The sequence below is a fragment of the Triturus cristatus genome, chromosome 7 (genome assembly GCF_964204655.1).
Source record: "Triturus cristatus chromosome 7, aTriCri1.1, whole genome shotgun sequence".
In the NCBI taxonomy this organism is placed as follows: domain Eukaryota; kingdom Metazoa; phylum Chordata; class Amphibia; order Caudata; family Salamandridae; genus Triturus; species Triturus cristatus.
The window spans coordinates 1,614,875,548-1,614,903,352 of record NC_140590.1 but is presented as its reverse complement, the minus strand read 5'-3'; the positions used below and the strand labels follow the sequence as shown (position 1 = coordinate 1,614,903,352).

At 43.2% G+C, this 27,805-nt stretch overlaps 1 protein-coding gene across 5 annotated transcripts in view; it reads left to right on the top strand.

Moving 5' to 3' along the window:
• Nucleotides 1-27,805, top strand: part of MYLK2 (myosin light chain kinase 2) — a 173,169-nt gene that overhangs the window by 5,536 nt on the left and 139,828 nt on the right. Inside the window, exons 1-3 of one of the 5 annotated variants that reach the window (XM_085619517.1) lie at nucleotides 912-964; nucleotides 15,686-15,761; nucleotides 25,541-25,719. Coding sequence is in view for 3 of the 5 variants with exons in the window: in XM_085619515.1 (XP_085475641.1) it covers nucleotides 15,689-15,761 (73 nt within the window). In the remaining 2 variants the exon portion in view is untranslated. Of the gene's footprint in view, nucleotides 1-593; nucleotides 965-15,622; nucleotides 15,762-15,859; nucleotides 15,955-25,540; nucleotides 25,720-27,805 lie in introns of those variants that run through there. The other 4 variants (XM_085619514.1, XM_085619516.1, XM_085619515.1 and 1 more) reach the window with 4 other exon arrangements.

Genomic DNA, 27,805 nt, shown 5'->3' with positions numbered 1-27,805 from the left:
ACAACTTTGAGTAGCAGTTTTCATACCCACCACATGGGGGCGCTAGGTGCCGCTGAATTGGAATTGTTGAGAGAGCGAGAGCGAGGGAAACGGCGGTGGCGGACTTGAGGCACCAACAGGTTGGTAGTAGCAGACTAGTGAAAGGGGCACACTGGGTGGACATGGTCGTCCTGTCTATCTCTGCGACCATCATCTATGCATGTACTAAGCGCAGAGCCCGCCCTCTGGAAGCTGCTGCCTCTGCTTCGACACCGCTATTATTCCTCGGAGCTCCCACCTGCTCCGGCTTGTCATGGTTGCTCCACCCGGGGTCCCCCGGCTGGCACCGACCTGTCCTGACGCAATGCCCGGATGGATGGATTGCCTGGAAGCGGCTACGGCAAATTCCAAGGCGCCCACCCTGGAGGACGGAAATAACCCGGGCTCAGGACTCCCTGTCCCGCGAGTCTTTTTTGGCACCACTGGGCAAAACCGTCGTTACCCGGGGAGGAGGGTCGGGGGGGGGGGGGGGGGGTTCATGGCTTGCCGCCATAAACTGAGGAGCCATGGAAGGCCACCGGCCCTGAGGGGCAGGGGAAGAAATGGGCAGAGTGAAGGACAAAGTTACAAACCAGCTCTCTACCCTCCCGAGAGAAGGCAGAGGGGGCGATCACGGGGGCTGAGGTGGGGGGCGGGGGCGTGTTGCAGTCCTCATTTTTTTACCCTGATAAATTGACATCTTAAAGAGCGCAAGAAGAATGGAGTGGGCTGGTAACCGAATCCAGCACTGACAGGTGCTCCGGGAGGCAAAACAAACTGCAGGCTCTGTGTGTACGCAACCCGTGCCCCCGCCCCGCCGCTGAAGTACACCCCAGCAGGGCTCAGTTACCACCAGACCAGGGGCCCTGGCACCGACCCTGCCCGTCAGTACCGACCCACGGTAGAGCTGGAGGCGGCACGGCGCGCGAGAGCCCGCGGATAACAGGTAACATTCGGTGGGGACCATACGGCCCGTGCGTTTCTACCCGTGTGCATGCGGAATGTAGGGACACATTGTGCCCGTCTCTGGGAATCCAGGTAACGGTGAGGTCCTGTGTGGGCAAACGGGATGGTTTTTATGCAGCACAACCCGAGCTTGGGGACCAGTTTGAGTCACGTACGCAGCAACGAGTGGCCCTCAAAACTACGTCATGCAGGGGTGTAGCTATCCATAGTGCAGCGGGTGCAGTGACACCAGGGCCCACAGGTCTGATGAGCTCACAGTACTCTAGTAATATTTTTTTTGTACTACTAAACCGCGAGTTGGGGCACTCGCATGTTAAGGATTTTAAGGACCCAGGCAAGAAATATCTTTGGGCGGTCTTGTTTGGAACAACTTTGAATTTTACTGTGCCCGGTTTTTGCCCTTTCAAGCCCGATGTTGCCTAACAATACTGAAGTATGTGTTAAAGGAGTAACATACAAATAGACTCAGAAGTAAGCTAGAGGAAAAGTTCACCTTCCAAGGTGGGTCCTGGGCAATTGCCCTGTTGCCTTAAAACATCTCTGGAGTGGGGCCAGTTTACTCTATGTCTTTGGGGCCCATAGCACTGGCTGCACCGCTGACGTCACATTGGATTATACCATAAGAGGAGGGTAACGGGGGCGGCAATTGATCTTCTCAATGAGGATCTCCTTTGAAAGATGGGTCTTCAGCTGCTTTCTGAGCGGCGAGAGTGATGGTCTTGCCGATGCACATGGGTGCAGTCGTTTCATTCTCTGATCTTTCTTGCATTTCTTGATTTGAAGTCTCGCGATGTTAAGACTCCCTGTGTTTCCCACTGAGATGATTTGTTCTCTGCTGAGTATGCTGGTTGTTGCTGCTTTGTAGGTGGTGCAGCAGGTCTTGGTTTTGGGGATGAATTGAAAGGGAAGACAGTGCTGGTGGGTCCAAGTGAGAAGATGGAGTTCCATTTCTTCTGTCCTCGGACTCAAGCAGCGCTTGTGGGATGCTCCTCGGTGGAGCCAGGGATGCCGGGGTGTACCACGTTGAAGCATTCGCATGGGAACCGCCCAGAGCCGCAGAGCTTGTTCTGAAGTCTGATTCGGGAAGGCAGGGGTTGATTGCTTGGTAGCAGTGAGACCTGACACCAGTTGTCTTGATTTTTGTTGGTTTGTCTTTGGATGAACGTTCCAGTGCTTAGCTTGTAAAATAGATAAGCGCACAAGCCAAATTAAGAACTTCCTGATGCAAGTTTGCCGAATGCCCAGGCTCACAACTCTTAATTCCACCTCATGCCTTTTAATTCCACCTTTCTGCACTTCCTGTCTCTTTATCTCTACCTTGTAGGCTCTTTTTAATCCGTCCCCCAAAATGTGGGCTGTGGCTAGGGGTGCCACCTTTCATAAAGAAAAATACCGGCCACTTGTTCATGTTTTGATATTCTCTGAGCAGCCAGGAGCAATAATTTGAATTATAATTCCTGTAAAATCATTTTGGTTGTTTCTTAACATGGTCATTTGGCATGTTTGTTTTCATATTCGTTTAGAAACAGATTAGAGAGTTGTAAAATACGACTGATTTGATTTTTTTTTGCTTTCTGTTTTAAGTCTAATTTGGAAAGAGCTTCTGCAACATTCCCAACATTATTTTCTTTTAAAAATATTTTTATTCTTTTCCGTATGAACCATAACAAAAAACCCCCCAAAAAGGACAGTCTACCGGTCCGATCTGATCAAGAACTTGGTCTCTCGCCATACAGGCAACAGGATATACAAACACATAATACAGTGCACATGTTCATGTGCGAAACAGTTGCTTGGAGCAATCCATCATTTGCCCCAAATGCTGTTATGTTTCTCAGGACAGCCAGGGGTTCTGTAAACCGTTTCCTTAGCCACTGCCGCGTAGTCCATGCCCTGGAGCCATTCCGCCATCCTGGGGGGCACAGATGCATGCCGTTTTCTGGCAATGTCTCTTTTGGCCACCAAGTATCTAATGCTGTGAAATAATTTGTCCCCATTCATCCCATCCCAACCTTCATGAATACCTAGTAAAGCTCTGCTGGCGTCCGGTTCCATCGCGAAGCCCAGAATGCTTTGCAAAGTGGCGTGAACCCTCGCCCACAACAGGTAAATCTGCGGGCATTCCCAGATCATATGAAGCAAGGTTCCCGTCTCCAACCACCAGCGAGTATAGATGGCTGTCTGAGTTTTGTTCATTTTGAACAATTTCTCTGGAGCGTAATAGATGCACAACAATGTTACTGCCCTTGACTTGAAAATACTGGTAATGATGGTGAAATACAGACCAGATGACAACCCTAGCTGTGGTCAAACACCAGCACAAACTAAGCACCAGAGAGGTCACTTTCGATGAGGGATTAGGCATCTGTATAGAGCTATGGTGTGAACATTTCAAGTTTCAAGCATTGGAGCCTTTCCAAGAGCTGGGCTTTCCTAGTAGTTTTGTCATTGAGTATGGATTAGGCTTCAGTTGAATCCAGCCTGATGAGAGTGCTTGACATATGGGAAGTTCATGAATCGTTGGATGTTGGCCATGGAGGCCTTCAGACAGAGTTGTGGCTTTTCATCTTTTTGGTGGATCTTGATGCCGTGGTTGGTGAGAAGACCCAGAGAGGCTCCATGTTGACAGTGAGGACAACCAGGGGATAGGATGGATTTCTGTGATCCTAAACCAATAACTGGTAGATGCTAAAATCTGGGACGTGAACACTGTAATAGCTGGCATTCAAATGTAGAGGAACCAAACCGAAGCAAAATGGGATCCATAATTTCCATTTGTGTTGTCAGTATATTGAATTTGTGTCCCCGCTGTCCATAAATCCAGGGGTTCCAGGTAACATGCTCCATATTTGGTTTATTTTGGGCAGTACTGTTTGCACGGTAATCCTTCATGTACCATAAAAGTTGTGATACTTTTATCTTTTCCCAGTTTTCATCCTTTCTCTCTCTCTCCCTATCTCTCTGCCTTCCCTATCTCTCTTTGTCTCTGAAGCAAACACATATTCTCCCTGCTTCTCTATCACTCCAGACTCTCTCCTTTTTTCCCCTTCTCTCATTCATTGTCTCCACCCCATCCCATGCTTACTCAGTGTTTTCCACAAATAATCTATAAATCCCAATCTGAATATACTGAAGTCTTTCAAGTGTACCCTAAATTTATATGATTAAAAATAAAACTAACCAAATGTTTAAAAGTGTAAGTTTAAAGAAAAATCTGTTTTTGATGGGAAATATATACTCATTCTAACTAAGGTAGGGTAGACCGGCAAAACGTTTGTTATTCCCCACGTCCACGTTTTCTGTTTTCTGGTTTAGGGCCGATTTACCGCTGGGTAGCAAGTCCTCTTCATTTCTGGAGGAAGTGGCAATTCCTTCGTGGGTGGATTTTGCCAGTAGAATTTCCTCCGCTATTTAATTAGAAGCTGCAACTATATTGCGAGATTCCCCACCATGGAGAGGGGACAGTTTCAATGGTGAAGTCAAGTCAAAACAATTTTATTCGGCCAAAAAAGCAAAAACCTCCAAAATTAGCACATACAATTAAATATCATCATATAAAACAATCAACAAAATATAAAAGGTATCTTACACCAACTTTATAAAACATTTAAAAATCTAAATACAGGTATAAAATTAAGAATACAGTACTTTAGTTTGGGCATCCGTTCCTAATATTAAAAGCAAATCTTATAACATTTAGTACAGAATGACACAGGTCTCGGGAAGTCAAAGATTGAAGGTATATAAGCCCTTCTTTGTGGGTTCTAACTTTGGAATTACTGATGGCTTGGGCTGAAAAGGTATGTCTTGGTTCTAAGTACAATGTGCAAAATAAAATAAAGTGGCTTGTGCTCTGAATAGAGATACCATCGCAACAACAAGGCAGCAAGTCCCTGCTCCAAACCTCTGCTATAGGGAAGGCAAATTTAAAGTGCAACGTTTCTAAACGGAGACTTATCAGCCAATATCGAGGAGTTGGATTCTCTACCGAGCATAGTTAGGGCTCTATGCTGTTTTTTGTGGAGGCAGCAACATACCTAATAACAGATATTTTAGCCTCGCAAGGTCCAGGTGAGTGTTTGTACAGTGAGTAAGATAGCACTTTTTTATAAGCGATTTATGGTCACGCCTGATACAGGATGGATTGTCATACAGTTCTGGCAGACCCAGTAAGTATAAAGTATTTTTAATGTAGAACAGCCAGGGAATCTATTTCACTTTGTCTAATGACTGACAATCACTGACAAAAGATCTAGGGCCAGATGTAGGTAACTTCAATTTAGAGTGTCCTTAATAGCGATTTTTACCGAATCGCTATTAAGGACTCGCTAAATGGAATGTAGGTAGGAATCGCTAAAATATTAGCAATTCCTTAACATTCCTTAATAACGAATCGGTAATTGAGATTCGTTATTAAGGAATACCTATCCATTCATTCCTATGGGCTAGGAGGCCCATAGGAATGAATGGGAAGATATTCACAATTAGCGATTTGGTATTACCGAATCGCTAATAGCGGGAGCTATTTCAACTTGAAGTTGGTGGTAATTAGCGATTCCTTAAGGCTGAAGTGCACTATTTTTAGTGCTACGTTCATTGCATTTAAGGAATCGGTATTTCCGATTCCTTGAATGCAAGAGCAAGATAAGGAATCGCTATTTTGCGATTCCTTATTTTGCAAGTAGGTTTCAACTCACCTATATTGCACTCAGCCAAATACCGGTCGGTAACGCAGAAATTCGCAGCTCGGTATTTGGCCACCTACATCTGGCCCTAAGTAACAGCAAGTTCAGGTGTGAACCAAATGTTTGCCCACAGCAATAACAGGACCAGGCCAATCAGATCGTTCATAAAGGTCAGCCCCAATTCTTCATGACAGATTAAATTCGGTATACTCGCAGGGACTGAGAGCAGTCTTCAAGGACTGTTTTCTGCTCTTTTCAGGGGACCAACTTTACAGTAGCCCCACAATCCAGTGCTGTATGTGGCAACCAAGATGCATTTGCTCTTAAAAAGAACCATCATTTCTTTAAGTGGTTTATGTTGTAACTTATGGACAAATCTAAAAATAGCATCTGAATTTCTGTTGAAGGATTGAAGTCTTGCCGTCAAAAGGGACGACTAGTTCAGTGTGTTATTAAAGGAGATACCCAAATAATTGAAACTTTTTACTTTCCTTAAAATGTGGTCTCCCATTCTAAAAGTTTCATCCTAGTCTTTGGTCGTCCCCAAGTTATGACAAAAGACTTGGAGAAGTTAACTTGAAGGTCTAGCCCCTCCGTATATTTCAGGAAAAGATCTAATAAGATTTGGAGGCCATTTGCTGTGCGGGCAATCACTGCGGCATCATCCGTGTACAGCATAATGGGCACCAACTTATTCCCCATTTTCGCCAAGTCCTTTCCATTTTCAACCAAAAAGGGACTTATCCCGTGTATATAGATCAGAGAAAGGAAAGGAGCCAAAATGTAGCCCTGTCTAACACCAGTGTAGACTCAATAAATGGGGAGCATTCACCTTAGGAATCGTAACACACCTGTACTGAGAGTTCAAGATAGAGCCGGCAAATCGATATTAATTTTTCCGGTTCCACACCCATTCCCCTCATTATGGCCCACAGTTTGTCACGATTCACCAAATCTAAAGAGCTCCATAGATCTATGAATGCCAAATAGATGGATTTATTCTTGGCCTTCGTATACTTACCCAAAATGTAAAAAAAGATTCAGGCATTGCTCTATCGTCCTTTTGGTGCAGTCATACCTCATGGCCATTTATGCTTGGGATGAAAAGTACTTCTTGCTGTGGGCCCTTAGCAGGAAGACCACTGGCAGACCCAAGGCATGTAGGACATGGTCTGCAAAGCAAACAATGCCATGCATCATGATGGCAAGCTAATTTAATGGTAGCCAATCAGATCTGCCACCACTCCCATGCTGTGAACCAGAGGTGTCAAATGTTTGCTAAATGTTGTGTAACTTCAGAAATCTAACCTCTGAATCTGACGTGCTTGTGTTGTAATGTTCTTCAGATTAGCATTTATGATACATAACTACTGTTGCAGAGCACGTCTATAAATATGTACATACCTATGTGTATCGTAATGTTAATTCTAATCTATATTTTGTACAGCTGTTCACTAGCCTTAAATCTGAGCTATACACAATACATCTACATTAATAAATGAATAACATGATGCTACAGCATGTAGTTATCGCCAACAATACCCACAAAGTGTACACCTGGACCCACTACCTGTAAATTGCCCCCTTTCCTCCTGAGATCCATACAATAATGCTTTACGGTGAGACTTACAGGATTGCTAACAGTTTAACACTGACCTTTATGCCACTGATAGTACCATAGGCTGTAAAATATTTGCTAATTTTCTGCCACCTCTAGTGGTTCCCCTATCTGATTTAGGATTTTATGTACACCTGCTTTGTTAAATCAGGGAATTCACTAAAACTAGGACAGTGTATGAAGTGAGGTAGCCCATCTCATTTTTCACTAGACTATGTCTCTGCTTTCCATGTCTGTGGCAGCCAGTTTCAGTCTCAAATCCATGCTCACTAGCTCTATACATGATCACTGGCTGCCTCCATGGTTTCTCAATGTGAGCATGGTATAGGAGCCAGTAATGTTTGGTTGTGTGTCTGTATCCAGGTCTCCCGGTAAGTTTATTTTTTTTACATTTACTTGGGGCCAAATGTACAAAGTATTTTTTCCGGTTGCCAACTTCCCGATTCGCAGAGTCGGGCCATTTGCAACTGGGAAAATGCTTTTTCAAATGTACAAATGCGATTCAGTAACTTGTTGCCAAATCACATTTTGCATTTGCAATTCTTTATCTGAAAGAGATGTGTTAAGGGCACCCCTTCCAAAATACCGAATTGGTATGGTATATATTACTGTTTTGCAACCAAATTATGGTTGGAAAACAGTAATACTTTACCACCAGTTTAAAACTGTTGGCAATCTATACACAAAGGGCAAGAGATCCCCAAGGGATCCCTTTCCCTTTGCGAATGTGAATAAAAATATTTCTTAAGACACTGCCTGCCTCCTCAAAAATAAACTTCAAGGTTTTGTTTTTTTCTTTTTAAATGCATCTCATTTCCTTTAACCCCTTCGGTGCTCATGACGGAATGGTTCCGTCATGACCCACGGTTGAGCTGTGCTCATGACGGAACCATTCCGTCATGACCACGCCCGCGCAAGATTCCGCCAGCACAGCGGCGGAATCTGCGCAGCATCGAAGGGGTTAAGGAAAATGGGTTGCATTAAAAAAAAGATTGCTTTATGAAAAAGCAATCACAGGCATGGTGGTCTGCTGATCTCAACAGGACCCCATCCCTGTGATGTCTGTGATTCCTAATGGTTCGCAAACTGTGACCTACCTCATTAATATTCATGAGGTAGGTCAATTTGCGATCCGCAAGGAATCTTTAAATGAAACTCAATGAGTTGCATACATTAGGAATACCGATTTGGAGAGAATCGCAATTAGGAAATCGGTATTCCTAATGTATATATACCTGGCCCCAAATTCTTTCTCCCTTTTTTAGGGCTCGGCCTGGCGAAAGCAGCGCATGCGCTGCTCTGCCATGCAGAGGCCTTTTGGAATCGATACGATTCCAGCGTGCACGCGGGGAGACAAACGAGACAAAAGATGTGCACGCGGGGATTGGATGCTTTACTGGCGGCGTGATACACTGGGTACTTTTTTTTTGCCGCCAGTAAAGGCAGTCCCAGTGTGCACATCTTCTGTCCGCCCTCTAATGATGGGCCGCGCTTGTTATTATCAGGCGCGAGCTGAACACTTGTGTCTTGTAAAGTGCTCTTTTTAGTAGTTTGGCATACACACGTTATTGTGCCTGGAATTTTGTTTAATATCAAACAAGAATTTCATGTTTACCAGAAACGTTGAGTATAAACAAGGCCCCTTTAAAAAAAAAAAAAAGTTATTCATTCTTTAAATGTCAAAACACGTTTCTAAGGCAGTTGCGAAAAGAAAATAAGTCTATGTCAACTTGGAATAAACCTAGGGTGTTGCTAGGTAACACAGTGCTTCACTCTCTCAGGCTTCAGTAGAGAACGTGCCGGCATAGCTCTGTTAGAATCATACACATCCCTCCCAACCTAGAGGCCCTAAACCCACCCCGCCCCCTCGAAAGCTAGCATGCTGCTGCTTTACGTGGCCTTTACATTTGTCACCCACAGTAAGAATAAATTCTCTTTTACATGAACTCTGTAGCGTGTGTACTCCGGGGAGCCCTAGATGCCAGTATTGCAGCATATTTGCTATGCTGAATTTTATCATTCTTTGCAACAGAGACTGGCTGAGGGGGAGAGAGAGAGAGAGAGAGAGGGAGACGGGGTAAAGTAGGGACAGCTCAGCTGCAGCCTCTCCGATGATCTCCGTCTCAGAAACAATTGACGCACGAATGATGAAAGTCGCCATACCACGGTTTTGGCGCAGTGTGCCCGTAACAGGCAGAAAATGCCACTTATTGAAAGTTGAACCCGAAATCCGGTAAAGCTGGCAAGTGCCAACCCGTTTTTAAAGTGAAGAGCAGAGGGAGGCAGATGTACAATTTTTTTACAGGGAACTTATTCTTCGAACCACACTTTTAAAATATTTTCATAATTGCCAATATGAAAATAATTACATATTATATTGTATGCTGTCTTTGACCCATGAGTTCTTGAGATCCCTGCCCACAAAGACAGTGCAGAATCTATACAAAGTTTTTATTTCAACCTCGGATTAAAAAATGAAATAACATACATGCATTTGATTAAAAAAATGAAAGCACGCGCGTCTTTGCATATGCATTCAATCTCCAGTAACCTCGCCCCTATTCGGGAAGCTGCTAGACAAGGACTAGAGTTCTCTGCAACGTGCGCGCGCATATTCCAACTCTTTACTAATTCACCTTGATTGTCGTGTATTTAAAGTCTTCCGGTGCCTTTTAGTGACTGGCAGTTGGTGAAACACAGTGGCTGCCCTGGCAAGTCATCCGCAAACCAAACTGATGCTTTGATTAATTAATATACTTTTACAGCCCAGCATATAGATTCCTCTCCTCTTGAATTTCCCCAGGCGCAGGACCGGGTTTGGAAACTTTCCAGCAGTTGCTGTTGCTTCTGCGCGTGTTTTGTCTTGGTTAGGTTTGATGACACAGTTTATCTGTGTTGATTGCATGATAGGGGTGGCTTTAAGTGGAAGCTTTTTCAATATTATATACAAGCCACAGTTGCTGCTTATTTATCTTATGCAACTAACAACCATTGGCGAAGCCAATAGTCTGGACTTGTTGTAGGTATGATGTTACTTGCTGTATCATATATCTGGATGCAATGACAGAAACAGAAAAATACAAGGCACACTATGCTAAGCACAGATTTTTAGCATGTGTGTTTTAAGCCACGCCCTTAATTACATTGGCCATGCTTAATTGAGGTGAACTTCACACAAAGGTCTGGATGAAATTTAATAGTGTCGGCGAAATCTGCATTTTTTGTTGTTGTAATTTTGCATTACACAATTTCAAATAATTTTGGTCCATGGGAAACTGGTTTATAGACAATGTCTCACCGGGAGATATTATCGGATCGTTACAAACAAGCATTAAAAATGCAATAGGTCTCGTCTTTTATTAAGTTAATGCCATTTGCTTAGCCATACAATACCATTAGAAAAGCAAATGGCTTTAACTTAATCAAAGGTGAGATCTATTGCATTTTCAATGCTTGTTTCTCTTGTACCCACTCTTTCTTGCTCTTGTCAGTCTCCAGCCATCTCTGTGTCCTGTCGAGTTGGGTATAGAAAATCTAGACTTACTTGCCTGTCAATATTTTTTTTAAAATATTTTATCCTCAAATGTATCCCATTCACATTCTGGGGACAATATTTTACAAAGGGTAGCCAAAGTGTTACATGCTTCCACCTGGTCAGTGACCTGGTTCAGGTCATTCTTGCCAAACCAGCTCTAGGGAGTGCAACTTGGACCACTCATATTGGAAAGTCCCACCCTGAACTGTGGGGTTCCTCAAAGTTCCGTCATATCCGATGTCCTTTATACAAGGGTGTAAAACAGTCCCATGAAGGCCTGGCAGAGCAGGGGGACCCCACCATTCATGGGCTCCTCATGCCACCCAGAGCATATAAGTATCTGTGAGATATGGGAACCTCAGTAGCCCCTCGTGACAAATTGATGTGGGCCCCATCATTGTGTGTTATGCCACAGCCTTTATACCATCTATGCACGACACAAATTTGGAACAAAGGTGGGGCAAAATAAAGACCCTTGAAGAGTTTCAAATGTATGTGGGTATGTCTGTGAATGATGAACTCCGAGCGAACAGCATGAAGACTAGGATTTTTATTTATTTATTTTGAACCTGAAGGGAAAGCAGCTTTCAAAGATCCTCCTTTTCACAACAATTCAGGGGAAGTGCCCCAACATGCCATGTCACCAGCATTAAAAAATATAAGTGTACTATTAACTGAGAAAATGGTCCTTGCCCCACAACTCATGAATGTTACAGAATCATGTTTCTATCCGCTTAAGAAGCTTCCTTCTGTCGACCCCCAAAACATCAGAATTTTGTGGTTTGAGCATCCATCAATTCAATGTTTGGCTACTGCATGCTTTGTATGGCAGGCTCCCTCGAATCTCTTATATAGATTGCGGCTTGTACAGAATGTTGCAGGAAGAATTATCTTCGGTAAAGGTAAAAAAGATAACATCTCTTGGAGTAAGGAGATGGGGAAAAAACCATTACAACGCAGTCATTACAACGCACTAACTTTACAACGCAGTCATTACAACTCAACATCTTTTACATCGCATGCCATTACAATGCACCCATTACAACGCATGCCACTACAACGCATGCAATTACAACGCATGCCACTACAACGCATGCCATTACAACGCATTATAAGGTAAGTAATGGGAAATAGTAATTTTTACCCCTACACTATCCAACACTTACCCTACTGTTGCACTCACTGGAGTGGGAATAGTAATGTTTACCCCTACACTATCCAACACTTACCCTACTGTTGCACTTGCTGGAGTGGGAATAGTATTTTTTACCCCTACACTAGCCAACACGTACCCTACTGTTGCACTCACTGGAGTAGAAATGGTACTTTTTACCCCTACACTATCCAACACTTACACTACTGTTGCCCTAAAAGTATTATGCGTTGTAATGGTATGCATTGTAATGGTATACGTTGTAATGGAATGCGTTGTAAGTGTAGTTTCTAGAAATGCATTGAGATGGCATGCGTTGTAAAATCATGCATTGTAATGGATGTTGCAATGTAAAAACTGTGTTGTAAAGACATGCATTGTAAAAGTTTGCGTTGCAATGTGTCCTATTCAAGGAGACTTTACATTGACTGCCATTCTACAAGGGATATTCAAAAAATGCCCTCTAATTTAGAAATGTGTTCAAAAGATGGCCACTGTACACCAGTAAAGTAGATTATCATACTCTCTGGCTCAGAGGCTCAGGCGAGAGCCGCCTGTGCAGACCTCCATGTTTCTTGAACTCCAAGAGAGGAGGCTGCTTTTCAATCACTGCTGCTAAAGCCACAAACAATCTTTTCAGAAACCTGAGATTAAGCAAGCCCTTGGAAGTCTTGAGAAGAAAACGTAAAACTCGGCTGTATCAGCAGGCCTTCTTCCCTTTCCGTTGTAGATATCTGACCATAACATTGTGGTAAAATAGTGATCAGCGCCTTGAGAACTTTGGGTAAAAGAGGCTTTATAAATGCAGTTAGCAACAACCCTTAGAGAATGTCCATAAAGGTAGAAGCGAAATGTATGAATGCGTCAACACCGGCAATTGTCATTAGATCTAGTTGAATATTTTTGCTCAGTTGAGGTGTGGGGGTGGCTGGCCCTGGCAATGAGGTAACCTACCAGTCACAGCTCACACTGCAATAGTCTGCGTCTTAGTCCATAAGGGCATTATTAATAAGAGTGGTGCTTTGAGGAACAATATAAATCAATGTGGAGCCCAACGCTGAATGCTTTCTGCTGATTGCTTCCTCAAACCCACTTATGTTGACTTGACGGCAGCTTATTCATCTGAAAAAGAGGTATTGTGAATAGTGGCGGGATCAGAAAGTCTTAGAATACGGGAGCATCTTCAACGGTCCCATTACCTGCAAACACCTTGTCCACTGTGCTATTAGCAGATACAGCTCAAGGTCGCCATTTACGTCTCATTCACAGGGACAGCAAAACAAGCATTTGCAATGCAATAGGTCTCGCCTTTGTGAGAGTTTGAGCTATTGGCATTGTATATGACAATGCCTTTTATTTATGTGTTTTGATAATCTTCAAGTGGTGCGTAAACACACAGTTTGTACTTATAGTCGTTGCTTAGGAGAAGCAAGGCTGGCAGTAACTGCGCCTCCTTTACTGCCAGCTATTAGTACAAACTGCATGTTTACGGACCACTTACAAGTTTTCAAAACACATAAATGAAAGGCATTGTCATTTACAATGACAATAGCTCAAACTCCTACAAAGGCGAGACCTATTGCATTGCAAATGCTTGTTTATTCTGGTCAGCCCTTATAAAAGCTGGACTGCTTCAGGATTGGTGGCCTGTATTTATTTATTTAAAATAATTGTGCTACGCCAGCCGTGAGAAATAACGCGTTGGCAAGCACAAGCATAATTTCGCTTTTCTATGCATGATTACAGTGGAAACTAGTGCACGACTCTAAAAAAATCAATGCCATACAGCTTGGTAGAAAGTTCCAACATGAGTAGTATTGAATGTCATAAGACCTCCAACCTCCTCCCCATTTGAAACTTTTGGCAAATTAAATGTGTTCTTTTTGATTGCCCGGAGGCAGGTAATGGTTTGGTTCTTGCCATCTCACTTTAGGATTGATAAATCCCCGTCTCTCAGTAGTGCCTTGTTAAAGAAGCTGTCGCCTTGAGAGCAAACGCGCGAGCGCGGACAGGAGACGTGCGTACGCGTGCACAACTCCTGTCCTCTGCACGCATGCACAAGCTGTCGACAGCAGCGACCCTGTGTTCAGTCAACCTTCGGCGAGAGCGTTTATTGGAGGTGCATGGCACGGTTACCCCCAGACCACTAACCCGGTGGTTTCGCCAATCGTTGTCCTCGTGAGTGACGTAGGCTGCATGCTTGCAGTGTTTATTAGTCCTGAGCCTCATGGCCTAGCTCTCGTAATTCAGGAGCAAATCAACGTCAGGCTGTTTTTGCGGCCCGTAGGGTGCAGGAATAAATAAGAAGGAAAGAAAAGAAAAACGAAGGGGCACCGGAGGAAAGGGGCAGATCTGCATCAGAAGGGGCCTGATGGAGGTAGGGAGGGAGCGAGGAAGAGGGAAAGCGTACCGCGTGCACATCCCCTCTCCTGCAAGTTAATCTAACGCCGTTGTCCGCGTTCACGAACGCGTTCACAATTGCAATCCTTTGTGCGTGTGCACATGTCTTCCAAAGCAAGTTGACATCACTAGATCTCGCTAGAGACAGAGAGCGCATCGCTAGGCGAGACCTAAAAAGTATTTGCTTAATCTTTCAGTCTAAGATGTAAGCACACATATGTTGGCCACATTGGCCCTACGTTTAACAGCATTGCCAATCACCTTAGTATGTGCAAATAAGAAACTTTGGGCTTTTCTCTAGTAGACCCACCAAGACGAAGTAGGGTTATGTCACCTGCATTGGCATCAAAAGCCATAAAACACTACCACGAAAAGGCTTGCAGCATGGTTGTCCACATACTGGGTCATGCATGGATCTCCACACTTCTCAAAAGCAGCCTCTTCCTTCAGAGAAAGGACAGAGTCCATGTATGATTTATATCCCACCCTTGCTGCCATGTGAAGGATGCACAACCTGAAGGAAGGACGGTAAATAGTTTCATTCAACTGTACATAAAGTGACACTTTAAGTTTCCTTTTTCTCCCAACCAGAACTCAACACACAGTCCAGAAGGAACTCTGTGCAGTATAATCACCTTGAGGTGGGCCTCACGTAAGAGGGTGTGGATGAGGAACACTAGGACTCAGAGTAACGAAGAGTACTGATAAATAATCGGGATATGGCAGCGCCCTAGATTAAAACTCCCAATCCTATTTTAATTTTCCACCTTTTGTCTATTTCCCTGCTTCTCTCATTTAACATTTTCCTTTTTTTTGTCTTCTGTACTTCTTTCAATGTGTTAGTCTTTCAAGCATTTTGGCCTTCAATCTTTTATGTCTTTGTTTGCAAGTTATGTTTCCATTTCTGTTTCTTTCCCTCTCTCCCCTCCTTTGAATTTCCCCTCCTCTTTCCTCTCCTATTTTTACATCTGTTTCGTCTCTTTCTCGACCCTGCCCTAATCCTAAACGTCCACCTTCCACTCACTGCTTTTCGGCCTCAGAGACCCCGGCTATATCATTCTCTGTTTCCACTATCATTCTCCCCTCACCTCATAAGACTCCTTCTCGTGTTTCCTGTATCACTCAGCCTAGTGTATCTTCTCAGGAGAACCCCATCACTCTCTGTCTCGTGAGCACCTGCTGTCCCGGGGTCCCCGGGCAGCTCAGACCTGTTATTCCAGGCATATGTGTTTGTTTCCTCTGGACAGCTGGCCCTGCGCGGAAAGATTGCTGCTGCCCACTTAAGACTGTGGCTTTGTGTCTCACCTCAGAGTATGTCAGAAGACGACAGAGCGGCAGGACCCGGAGAAGAGAGGCCGGGGGTCGAAGCGCATAACGGGACAGCAGGTACGTCAGCTGGCGGTCGCGCGCTGCATGCGTACAGTAACGCCGGTAAAGCAGCGTGAGGTCAGGGGTTAACTGGCTGCGTGCAGTAGGAAGCGCGTTTTGGTATGTACCACAGTCCGGCCGGGCAACAGTGCCGTAGGCTGAGCAGGTAGAGCAAGCACGAGCGGCGGCAGGCAAGGAGGGCAGAGCTCAGGTACACCACAGTAGCCTTGAGGGGAGTGAGGGGTTACCTTGGAACAGGGGCAACTTGAAGTTCAGTTTCTATCGCGTATAGTAAATAATCTGTTGACACTGCAAGTTGGAACCCCGGCACAGCTCTGAAGCACGGAGCAGTGTTTAACATGTGACAGAACCGGTTGATTATTCTTCCATCAATAGGAAATAGCTGAGCTTTGAAAGTGTTTATGTTCTCTTGTTGCTCCACACTTTTATTCATGTGTGCGTTATATGATTGTATAAATACTTGTATTTCTCCATTTGGATTTTGTGGCACAGAATTTAATTCCTTTCCATGGCCTATGCTCAGTGATAATTCAGAGTAAGGTACCCCCTGTTCCTTTACAAGTTCTTTTATAACGTCACGTAACTCTGAGGTGACTTGCAATATCCTTTTAAAGGAAGAGAGAGGTTCTTTTAATCCTTATAACACAGTCCAATAAAGACCTAAAAGCCATTGTGCATTGCTCTTTCATGTTCATTGCAGACAGCAGTAAAATCAGAATCCGTACTGTGAAATTAAACACACCAAAAGCAGTTACTATTTTTGGCCAAAAGATATTAGAACCAGTTTAATATGTCAGAGTAAAAATCGTGTAGAAACATGCAGAGATTCTATCCTTTCTTACATGACCTATACCTTAGAAAAAGATTAACTTCTTGCCATAATTTTTACTTTCTGCTGATCACTTTTTCTTTTTAGAGAAATATATCTGAAGAAGGAAAAGCCAGTTCCCTTTTACCTTCTTTAAACCGTGACTTTAATAATGCTGAGTGACCTGCCCTTCACCCTGGCAGCAGACACTCTGATGTCAGAACTCAACTGTAATAACACTTTATTACAGGCGACGTCAGAAGTCGCCTGTAATAAGAAAATTAAAAACAGGCTTTTATAGGAGGATGCAGGCCCCCTTGTATTACAATGGGGAATAACGGGCAAAGATCAGTGTTTCTGCAGTGATTCACGTATGCCTTATGCCGCATATTTGCACGTTTTGATCTGAACTTTTCTCGTACTTAAATCAGCTAAGCTGTCCGGGTAGAAAACTCAGTATGTCTGTAAAGGAGTGGAGAGTTTTGGCACCTTCTTATGAGCGCATGAAACCAAACAAGGAATGGTAGTCTTGTTGCTCTGGGCTGCCATCTCCATGACTGTAGTGCCTTGTCCCAGTAAGGTGACACTTCAAGTCAGGTTGGAAGGGACTTTGACCAACCATGTTTAAATGGCAGCAGCTGGGTGCGAAGTCTGGAGGCCAGGAGTGAAAAGGCCCATGGGACAGGTGTGGCCAGTGAGTTGAGGGTAGAAAAGAAATGCGAAGTTTTGCAGATCAGGGCCTTCGGAATGAAGGTGTGGTGGCACCACTGACATGCCCTGTCCAAAAGGCCCTCTGCTCCCACACACACTCACAGCCTGAACCCTCTGCTTTTTTACCTTTGATTTCCCCACACTTTGGTGCCTGTGCATCTGCCAGGATACAAAGTTTCTGCTGGAATGGAATTGAATGGGTTTGACTTCTGGACCTTTGGGCATTGGAAGAGATGAATCTAAAGTGACTCGCACAAACAAAAAGAGACAGAGCAGAAGGGGGTGCTGTCTATGAGGAACAAAGGCAGACACGAAATTGAAAAACAGGGAAATGGGGGATAGGTACCACTGCAAAAGTGTGAAACTGACGATAATTATCCAGCATATTTATCTATTTATTGGGCAGTTTGGTAAAGCACGGTGTTTTGACTTTGACTATTCAGAGCGCTATAGGAGTGGAGTGCACTACGGTTATGGGTCAATGCTCTTGCATGTGGTTTAAGCACTGCAGCAGGACATGGGTTTTAGATGCTATGGCATGTACTTTGATTCAACTGGATTAGGAATATATACTCTGTACTCGGGTGTCAGTACCCGGGTTGGGTAGAGGGCTTTGAGAGAGGCTTAAACATTAAGGAATGGGATTTAAACATTTTCTTTTGATAATTGCTATAGGATGCAGTTTAAACAGAGGCACAACATGAGCTCGGTTCTCACGCTTTAGGGTACCTCCCTCCTGCCACAAGCCTTTATATCTCTTTAAGGCGACCAGCCTAAAAGAAATGTACCTAATTATGCTTGTTAAGCGCATAATTTTGCGGTCCTCCTCTGACTGAATTTAGGGTCTCTGAGATGTAGAGTAACCCCTCCAGGATGGGGTTTAACAAACCCGAGCTTGGGTTTATGTGCTGCGGGATTACAGTTAGACACTCTGATGTGGGTTACACTATCTCGGAGTTCGGGATTTAGGCTTTTTACGTGCATTTAAGCACTGAACGATAGCATTTAAGCCCCACTAAGATGTGGTATACGCTCCCTTTGATGAGAGTATAGTTATTTGGAGTGTATTTTAAGCGCTTTGTGGTGAGGTTGAGTCTTGTCTAATGTGATTTAAACATGACATGGTCTAGATGTTTCTTAGGAATAAGGTTTAAACTCAATGCATTGAGGTTTAAATGATAAGGCCTAGCAATGTATTGAGTCTAGTCATCCTGAGATGTGCTTTAAGATTTCTAGGGTGGGGCTTAAGCACTCTGGGTTGAGCTTAAGTACCCTGAGATGTGGCTAAGACTCATCAATGGGGGTCTAATGGCTCTGGAATGGGGTTTACGCGTCTCAAGACAGCATTTACACACCATAGGATATAGCTTAATCTTGCACAGATGAGGTTGAAGCATTCTGGGGTGAATTTAAGCACTCTAAGATGTTAGTTGTGCTCTTTAGTGTGAAGTTTAAAGTATTCTGTGATAGGTTTTAAGCACAGCGTGGTGCATTTTATTGCTTCCAGGTGCCATTTGAAACCCCTGATATGGTCAATGCACCCTGGGATGCATTTAAGCATTCTGAGATGAATTTGAGCACTCTTAGATAATATTTAAACCTTCCAAGACGGGGCTTAAACACATTGTGATGCATTTAAGTGTTGTCTGCTTCCATTTACATAATGTGTCTTGGTTTATACACCGTGGAATTTGGTTCAGCTCTTCTGGTATAGCTTTTATGCACCATAGAACTTCGCGTGAGCTGTCTATGATGGGGGTTAAAATAATCTGTGATGGGGCTTAAGCTCAGTGTGATGGGATTTAAAGTGCTGGGGGATAGCACTAAATCATCCTGAGATGTGGTTCAACCACACTCCGAGACTGGATTTAAGTGGTAAGGGACAACATGTATTCACTATAGGGTGTTGTTTAAGCTCTCTCGGATGGATGCTCATGCCTTCTGAGATGTGATAGAGTTAAAGTTATGTTAGCTAACTGTAACTCACACTGCACACTCAGTCACCGCTAGGCTCGACTCATTGATGGTGAGTTTTAAGAGGAAACCAATCTCAAGTGGTAAGAGTGAAGGAGAGACCAGGGTGGTGCCTGAGAGAAACAGAAGACGCACAACATGGCGCAGAGATCCCTGGAAAGCTGGGGTAGTGTGCTGCCCTTTCATCTCAATCACCCTACCACCCACCACACTCTGCAGATAATCATCCTTTCCCACCCTCTCTCTTTGTGCTGAGATACTTCTTTTTGTGCAAAGCATAGAGTAATGGCCGACGCTGGACAATCCCCAGCGCCCCTTCACCCCCTTAGGCATTCAGTGCTGCCAGGTGATCTATAGTGAACCAGGCAAGTCACTACTATATCAGCTTCACTAGTAAAATATGTATAGTGAAAGCCGTATTTGTGATGTATTTAATCAGTTGCTCTGGCTTATCCAGTGCAGACAGTGGAGGAACCTCTGAGTAAGGTGGAGCATGGGTTGGGTGGCGTGGGGAATAAATAAGGCAGGAGCCTGGAGTTGACGATGAAGCACAGGCGCAGTACAGGTGTGGGCTCAGCTGCTGAGGGGGGATCTGTGCCGCCTTTCATCCCTAAGATGGATTAGAGCAGGAGGGAGAGGGGCTTGAGTGTAAACCACACATGGAGCCTTGGGGCATGGGGCTTCAATAGTCTGCACAGGTTTACTTCTGGCCAGCAGGGTCTGACAAGAAATAGTAGCAGTCAATCAAATGTGAAGCGGCCCTGCTTGGAAAGGGTAATGGTACGGTCCATTTAAGGACTAGCTGTCCTGCTGAACAGTACTGACTGTTCCAAATCATTCTCTCTTATTTTTCCTAACTGATTTTGCGTTTCCCTCGATATGAGTGAAACTTTTAATAATTTCTTCAGTTTTTAGTACACTATTTTCCGGGTGAGCGGTAAAGATGGACAGTTGTTAACATACAGTGCTATTTTTGTCTCGATTTTCTTGTAAACAGCAATATTTTCTATTCTCTCTTAATTCCGTGTCCAAAGGTTAAAATATATGGGCAAAGTTTGCAGTCTTGCCTAGTTCCTTGCCTGATACTTGTGTTTTTTGACTAAGGTCACCATGAACAAGTAATCTTGCATTTGGTTTGGCCTAACAACCTGAGACAGCCCTTAAGATTTCCAACCCCGACCCCACCAGGCATAGGACTCTCCACAAATACACCCAGCTGATTCCATCAAATGCTTCGTCTGAATCATTCATACGAATGGCAATAGGTAGCTTATTCGTGGTGATGATATATATAGTGGCAACCATATTCTGTGTTGGGTCATTCAGAAGTCTACCTTTATCATATACTAAAAACAGTTTATAGTCCAAATTTAGCAGCTAGATCGGTCAACAGTGTTCACATTGTAACAGATGTTTTTTTAGAAGGTTTTAGAATTAGGCATCTGATAGCTTCTGACCAAGACCTTGGTATATTACGCATTTGCAGAGCTTTGTTAAAAAGAACATTCCATAGTTTTTAGGCTAACAGAGGGTAGTAACTGACTCCCTGGAGAGACTATTATGGCAGGAAGTGCGTAAACAACAGAAGAGACGACAATCCGAGAGTGCATGTGGGTTGATACAGTGAGATCAACTTAGAACCATAGGGTGGTGCAAGGATATGAAAGACCTTAGAAAGAGTCCTGAAGCAAGTAAACTCAAACTGATTGGAATAGGATACCATTTAGTTATGCAAGGTACGGAGAGACATAAGGCGAACAAGTGACCTCATTCAATGAATGCAGACCGCGGAATCAATTGAAGTGAATGAAGATTATAAAGGGCGAGTCTTTCCAAATCTGTGGAGGGACATATCCACCCCACATCTCACACTTCGGCTGCCACTTGTTACATTATCGCCTAGATTAGTAACTGCCCTCACCCTTAATCCCAATAAATTTGCTGACACCCTAATGAAAACACTGCGGGTTGCAACCAGAGTCTCAGATCTAGTGCATACTGAAATCTTACACCAGAAGAGTGACATGGGCAGCAGATGAGCTGGCCCCCTTCAAGGAACAAGGAAGTTAACACACTGGGCAGGAGGCCGCCCCAGGCAAGGTTCACCCAAGACCTGCTTGAAATGGAGAGACAGCTGAGAGCGGTAGAGCGCCACTGGAGAGATCCCACTGACAAAGAACTGACCAGAAAAGCATGGTGGCCTATAAATGCCAACCCCGAGATCAGATGATCTTTGAAAGACGTTGGCATGATCATTTTCGATAATATTTAAGGGGATTTTATGTGAGTGACTCAGCGATAGACACCCCTCTCACGGCTCTTCAGATTTAATATGAGGATTAATGGTGACCGGTAGATTTCAGCCGCTTTGATAAGCTTTCGGTTTGATTTTGAAGGACAATAAAGCAACTAGTTCTAATGACTCTCTCCCCTAAGCTACTGAAGAAACAGGCATTGCAGTGATAAACATACTGCACGAGTTGTGAACATCTGTAATAAACTTACTGCACGAGTTGTGAACATCTGTAATAAACGTACTGCACGAGTTGTGACCTTCTGTAATAAACAGTGCACACGGTGTGGACATCTGTAATAAACATACATACTGCATGAGTTGTGAACATCTGTAATAAACTTACTGCACGAGATGTGAACTTCTGTAATAAACACTGCACAAGGTGTGAGTGAACATCTGTAATAAACATATACAGTGCACGAGTTGTGAACATTTGTATTAAACATAGATACTGCGCGAGTAGTGAACATCTGTAATAAACAGTGCACACGGTGTGGACATCTGTAATAAACATACATACTGCACGAGTTGTGAAAATCTGCAATAAACATGCATACTGCACTAGTTGTGATCTGTAATAAACATGCATACTGCACTAGTTGTGAACTGTAATAAACATGCATACTGCACGAGCTGTGAACATCTGTAATACATTTACTGCATGAGTCGTGAACTTCTGTAATAAACACTGCACAAGGTGTGAGTGAACATCTGTAATAAACATATACAGTGCACGAGTTGTGAACATCTGTATTAAACATAGATACTGCGCGAGTAGTGGACATCTGTAATATACACACTGCACAAGTTGTGAGCTTCTGTAATAAAGATACATGCCGCATGAGTGTGTGAAAAAAACAACTGGCATGGTCCCCGCTTAACTAGAGCACTCTGATGATGAGTCGTGCGAAAAACAGGTGGTATTTGCAACCCCTGGTAAATATGTATAATTCGTGGTAGGATATTGACGTGGTGAATAAATACCACATATACAAGGTTTCTGGGTAAAAATGAAGCATCACACGCAGTTTTCCATTTACCAAACACAATTGTGCATGTTTCTCCGTTTTAATAGGCATTTTCCAAAGATACATTTCACCAGGGTTTCCCTGGTGAAATCTGCCAGGTGATCCAGATGGGCGTGATACTTATTGAACCCCTCATAATTCTGATCCCTCCGCAAACTGGAGTTCGAACAGCGTTTGAAATGTAACCTCTATTAACGCCTCCTTCTGAGTAGCCCAGTAAATTGCAGTCCGTGTGCAAACACCTATTAGCGCAGGGATTGACGTTTTAAGTGGCTATACGTTTGTCACACCTTGTAATTACCTTTTTTTTTTTTTTTTTTTTTTTTTTATTGATTTTCACAGCAGCAAGTGAAGGTTGACCAGACACATTATTATCCAATTAATTATACAAAGACATAAATACAGCATGACAGGAAAATCGGATAAAGTACATATTATATTTTAACATTGTAACCATCCGTGAATAGGAGCCCAAAGTTTAAAGCCAAAATTCCTCTTTTTCGTCCCCTTTAGGCGAAAGACAGCATTCTCTAATTGATACAAATTCAACAATTTAATCTGCCATTGAGAAAATGAAGGGGGATCTGCATCAAGCCAATGCGAAGTGATGCAATATCTAAAAATAGACATTGATATAAACAAAAATCCCTCTTCCGCACTTGTGTACGGCCGAGCTGGATTAAATTGAATGCCAAGTATAACAAGATCAACAGACAGTGTTAAGGGAATATTCATTATTTGATTTAGAAACAGTTGAACTTCAGAAATAAATTGAGATAGTTTAGGACATAAAAAGAACATATGAATAGAGTTTGCACCAATGCATCCACAACGGTTGCACTTATCTCCAATATTCCCTTTCCATTTTGATAACTTGGCGGGAGTATAGTATAAATCAAAAGTACTCATAAAGCTCTGGCTCTTTAGTGATCCATTAATTAATACTTGATTAGACAGAACTAAGGTATCTAATACATCTATATTTTCAATATTCATCTCTTTTTGCCATTTCGCATTGCAAGATACAAGGTTATCTTCTAAGCCTTTAATCATTGCTTTGTATATCACCCCAATTTTCTTTTGTTTCAGGCAGCATTCTAATACCTCGTGTTTCTTAATTTTGTTAGAGTTCACCAAATTCTTTGAATTTAGGAAACTACGTATTTGAAGGTATTTGAAAAAATCTGATTTAGGCAAGTTATACAGTTGTTGAAGATGAGAGAATGCTATAAATTGTTCATTAGGAAAGAGATCCCCAATTTGACGAATATTACAATTTTGCCAACGCTGCATGATATGATCAGAAAAGATTAATGGCAACGATGGGTTATCATATAAGGGCGTATAGAAATTAAAGTTACTATCTAGATGAAGTCTTCGTTTACACATTTTCCATAATAAGAAGACTGTTTCCATTATCTTGAACCTTGTTTTCTTATAGTAACTTGGTTCTAGAAAGCGGACCAGGCATCTTTGTGCTTGACTACCAAGAGTCATTGTATAAATTGAAGGATATAAAAAATCCTCAAGAATTATCCCCTCAAAAATTAAGCTACTCATTAGTCTAAGTGATATCGCCAAGTAATATAAACGAAAATTAGGAATGCCCCAGCCACCCCGAAGCGAGGGTAAAGTACAGCTAAGTAAAGACTTCCTTGCTCTTTTATATCCCCATAGAAATCTAGAAGTTATCCTATCTAATTTAGTAAAAAAACTGGATGGAAAAAGTAGCGGTATAGTCCGAAAAAAATAAAGAAACTTGGGAAGGAAAAGCATCTTGACGACATTGGCGCGACCATACAAAGAGAGATGTAAGTTATCCAACCTCTCAAGGGACCTATTCGTAGCAGCAAGTACTGGATCGAGATTGAGCCCAACAATATCTTCTACTTTAGGTGACAGAATCACACCTAGATACAAAGCCGTCTTCGACAATGGCAAACCAGTTGGCGCACCAGCAGTAGAGTGAATCATCTGTGTTTTTGAAATATTTAATTTGTAGCCAGAATATGATCCAAATTCGCCAGCTATTTCAATAATCTTAGGAAAAGCGCGATTAATGTCTGAGGTCACTATCGCGACATCATCGGCATAAGCCAGAATCTTATACTCAATTTGGTGGATCGTCACAGGGGAGATATCATCATCTCGCAAAATTTTTTCCAGATATGGTTCTATATATAATGCAAATAACAAGGGGGAGCAGGGACATCCCTGCCTTGTCCCCCTCGTTATTGTAAGTGTTGTTGAAGTATCCGAAGCAATTCGTATGCTCGCCTTGGGGTCAGTATATAGGGCTTTCAAGGCTGTTATATATCTGCCTGGGAATCCCTTCCAGGCTAGGACAGACCAAAGAAATCCCCAGTCGACCCTGTCAAATGCTTTTTCAGCGTCCAATAACGCCACGCCGACTGGGGATCTCGAGGCCTGAGCCCAGTCTAGGAGGGTAATGATTCTTCTTACATGGTCCGTTGTGTCTCTATTTTTAATAAAACCATGTTGGGTTTTTATTACTAAATTGGGCATAAAGTCTTTTAGTCTGTTTGCTAATATCTTAGAAAAGATCTTGCTGTCGCAGGTTAGTAGAGAAATTGGTCTATACGACCCCAAATCCAGAGCATCTTTACCTTTTTTTTTGAATACAACTATAGTTGCTAATGACCATGAAGGAGGACACCTTGTAATTACCAGTTCAATAAAGTCCGCACTCCTCTTTACATTTCGGCACGTGAAATATACTGAAATCGAATGAGAGCTAAATGCCCGATTTTTATGGAAACATGCAGATGTTGATGCAGTAAGCACCAAAATCCTCTAGGTGGAGCTGTAAGCACCAAAATCCTCATGTTGTGCCCCATGTTTATAGCAAATGTCTGGATAGGTGATAATTATCATATGCAATAAGTTCTAGACACTTTGTTGGCTTATTTGATTGGTTATTTATCCTCTCCGATCCCAGAAGCACCTCTGCTCCGGTCCTTACTCACAATTGGAGCCTCATGTGCTGGCTTCTGTCGAGGAGGGTACCCTCGTTGGTGGGGACTCGCCTTCATTCTACTCTGCTGAGCAGTTCTCCTTAACAACAATAATTCAAGCGCAGCAGGATATGAGAAAACGACATAACAGGCGATCTTCAAGGTAGGCTATGGCCTAACATAGTATCAGAATATATTCTACTTCCCTACTTGCTGATCTGGTAGTTGCATCGATAAGGGAGACCCCAAGGTGCTGGGTTTTCCTTGCACCACCCAATTATTTTATGCAAATTACCTCAAGCACGGATCAGAGTTAAAGCCAGAACAGAGTACTAAGGGCCTGATTACGAGTTTGGCGGTGCTGCATACTGAGCCCCAGTGGCGGATGGTGACTTTTGAAAGTGGTAGGGCGTACAAGTTGGGGGGGGGGGGGGGAGTGCTTTACTGCGAGCAAAGTAAGAAAATCTAACAGTCATAAATAAGGTGAGTTGATTGGGGTTTTACTCACTGTAAATATTTTGAAAATAAAGTGGGGCAATTGTGCTATTTGAAGCTAATTTGAGGAAGCAAGAAGGTTTAAAAAGCAATGGTGAAAGTACAGCCTTGGAATATTTAAAGAAAATAAACACATACAAAATGCTCCATATCTTATTGAATTAAAATTGTTTAGTGGAACAAGCAAGGGTTTCAATTATCTTACCTGCACACAGGGTTGTCTCTGCATTGGCTGTGGTTGGTAAAGCTGATAATCTTCATGCCATTTTGTTTACACTACAGCAGAGCAGACTACAGCCTGAGGTCATATGTCCTGCTGACTGTTATGAGGCCCATTTTCATGTCCTGACAAATCTGGCCTCCCCTTGGCCCCTTACACTTCAGGGGTCCACACTCCACTCAGCTATTATCTGTGAGATATGGGCCTGGGAGCCTCAGGGGCGCCTTATCGCATTCATCAGGGGCCCATCAAGTTGCAGACAGTCAAGGGGTCGTGCTTCTTCTTGAGATGCCTGGCTTATAGTTCATGACTAAGTTAAATGGAAGGGAGGGAGGGTTCAGACAGACTGAGCTTAATGTTATGATGAATGGCAGGGGCCCATCAAAGGATGTCTTTCTCTTCAGCTGTTTTACATGCTACCCCGAGCTGTTTAAACTCAATCTGCTAGGACTGCATTCCTATTTTTCAGTTCACCCAGCTGGCCTAGCTGACTGTGCCGCCATTTTGTAACTTGTGTGAGGGGTGTGACGCAGTAAAGCAATAGGTGTTCTTTTTTTTTAAAAGGTGGTCAGAAAAGCATGTCATGTCACACAATTTACATATATTCCCACACTACAATAGTTAGTTGTTACTTGCCACAAAATCCGACGCGCGCACAGTCTGATCGGACTGACTGATGTGAGTTGCCGAGCCTGAGCCTGGATATTAATGAAATTGCATTTATAAATTATGCACCGGATTGAGTGAGTCAGACGGTAGAGCTTTTTTTTAACATGTGCACAGGCAGCGCTGCACGCGACACTCTTATGATTACCTTCATTACCTTCCTTGCCTGTTATAAATTGGCTTTACATGCAGGGCTGATCTGAACTCTAGTGTCAGATAGGTAAACACACTACACCGGACACAGGCAGCAACCTCACATACTAGTGGTTAAACACTACTTACTCCAACCTGCAGTTATTTTAACATCTGATCCGAATCCCAAAACGTATTTATTTTTTACACTGCTACCTTTCGGCCGGGACAAACAGTGTGAAACTTAGAGACACAGAAAGCACACTTTGGGGTGCTGCTGTATCTAATAGTATGCAATGAAAACATGTAAGCTGAAACTCTGGAAGAAGCGGGACAGAAACCTACTCTATACTCAGCATTTGATTTTTTTAATGATGGCGAGTCTCTGAGACCCGCTCTGAGCTAAAAGTAAAGATAACCTCTGCTCTTATTATCATGACTCGTGAGATGTCGGTGTGCGCAGGGCCAGTGTTCCGTTCGTGCTGTGCCTCCATTTTCGTGATGCAGAAAGTTAACATTGGGCACAGTTCCTCCTAGTCTCCCAGTTCCTCCTCATCTCCCCGCTATTACTCCTTCCTCCCCTCCCTCCTACGAATTCTTGAAAGATTGTTCATGTGTACTGTACCTTACTATGCTCTTGTATCTGATGTAACTTCTAACGCAACGATCCTAAATGTAAAGCGCTCTGATACCCTCTTGGGTCAAGTTCACGCTATATAAAACTTTATAAATAAAT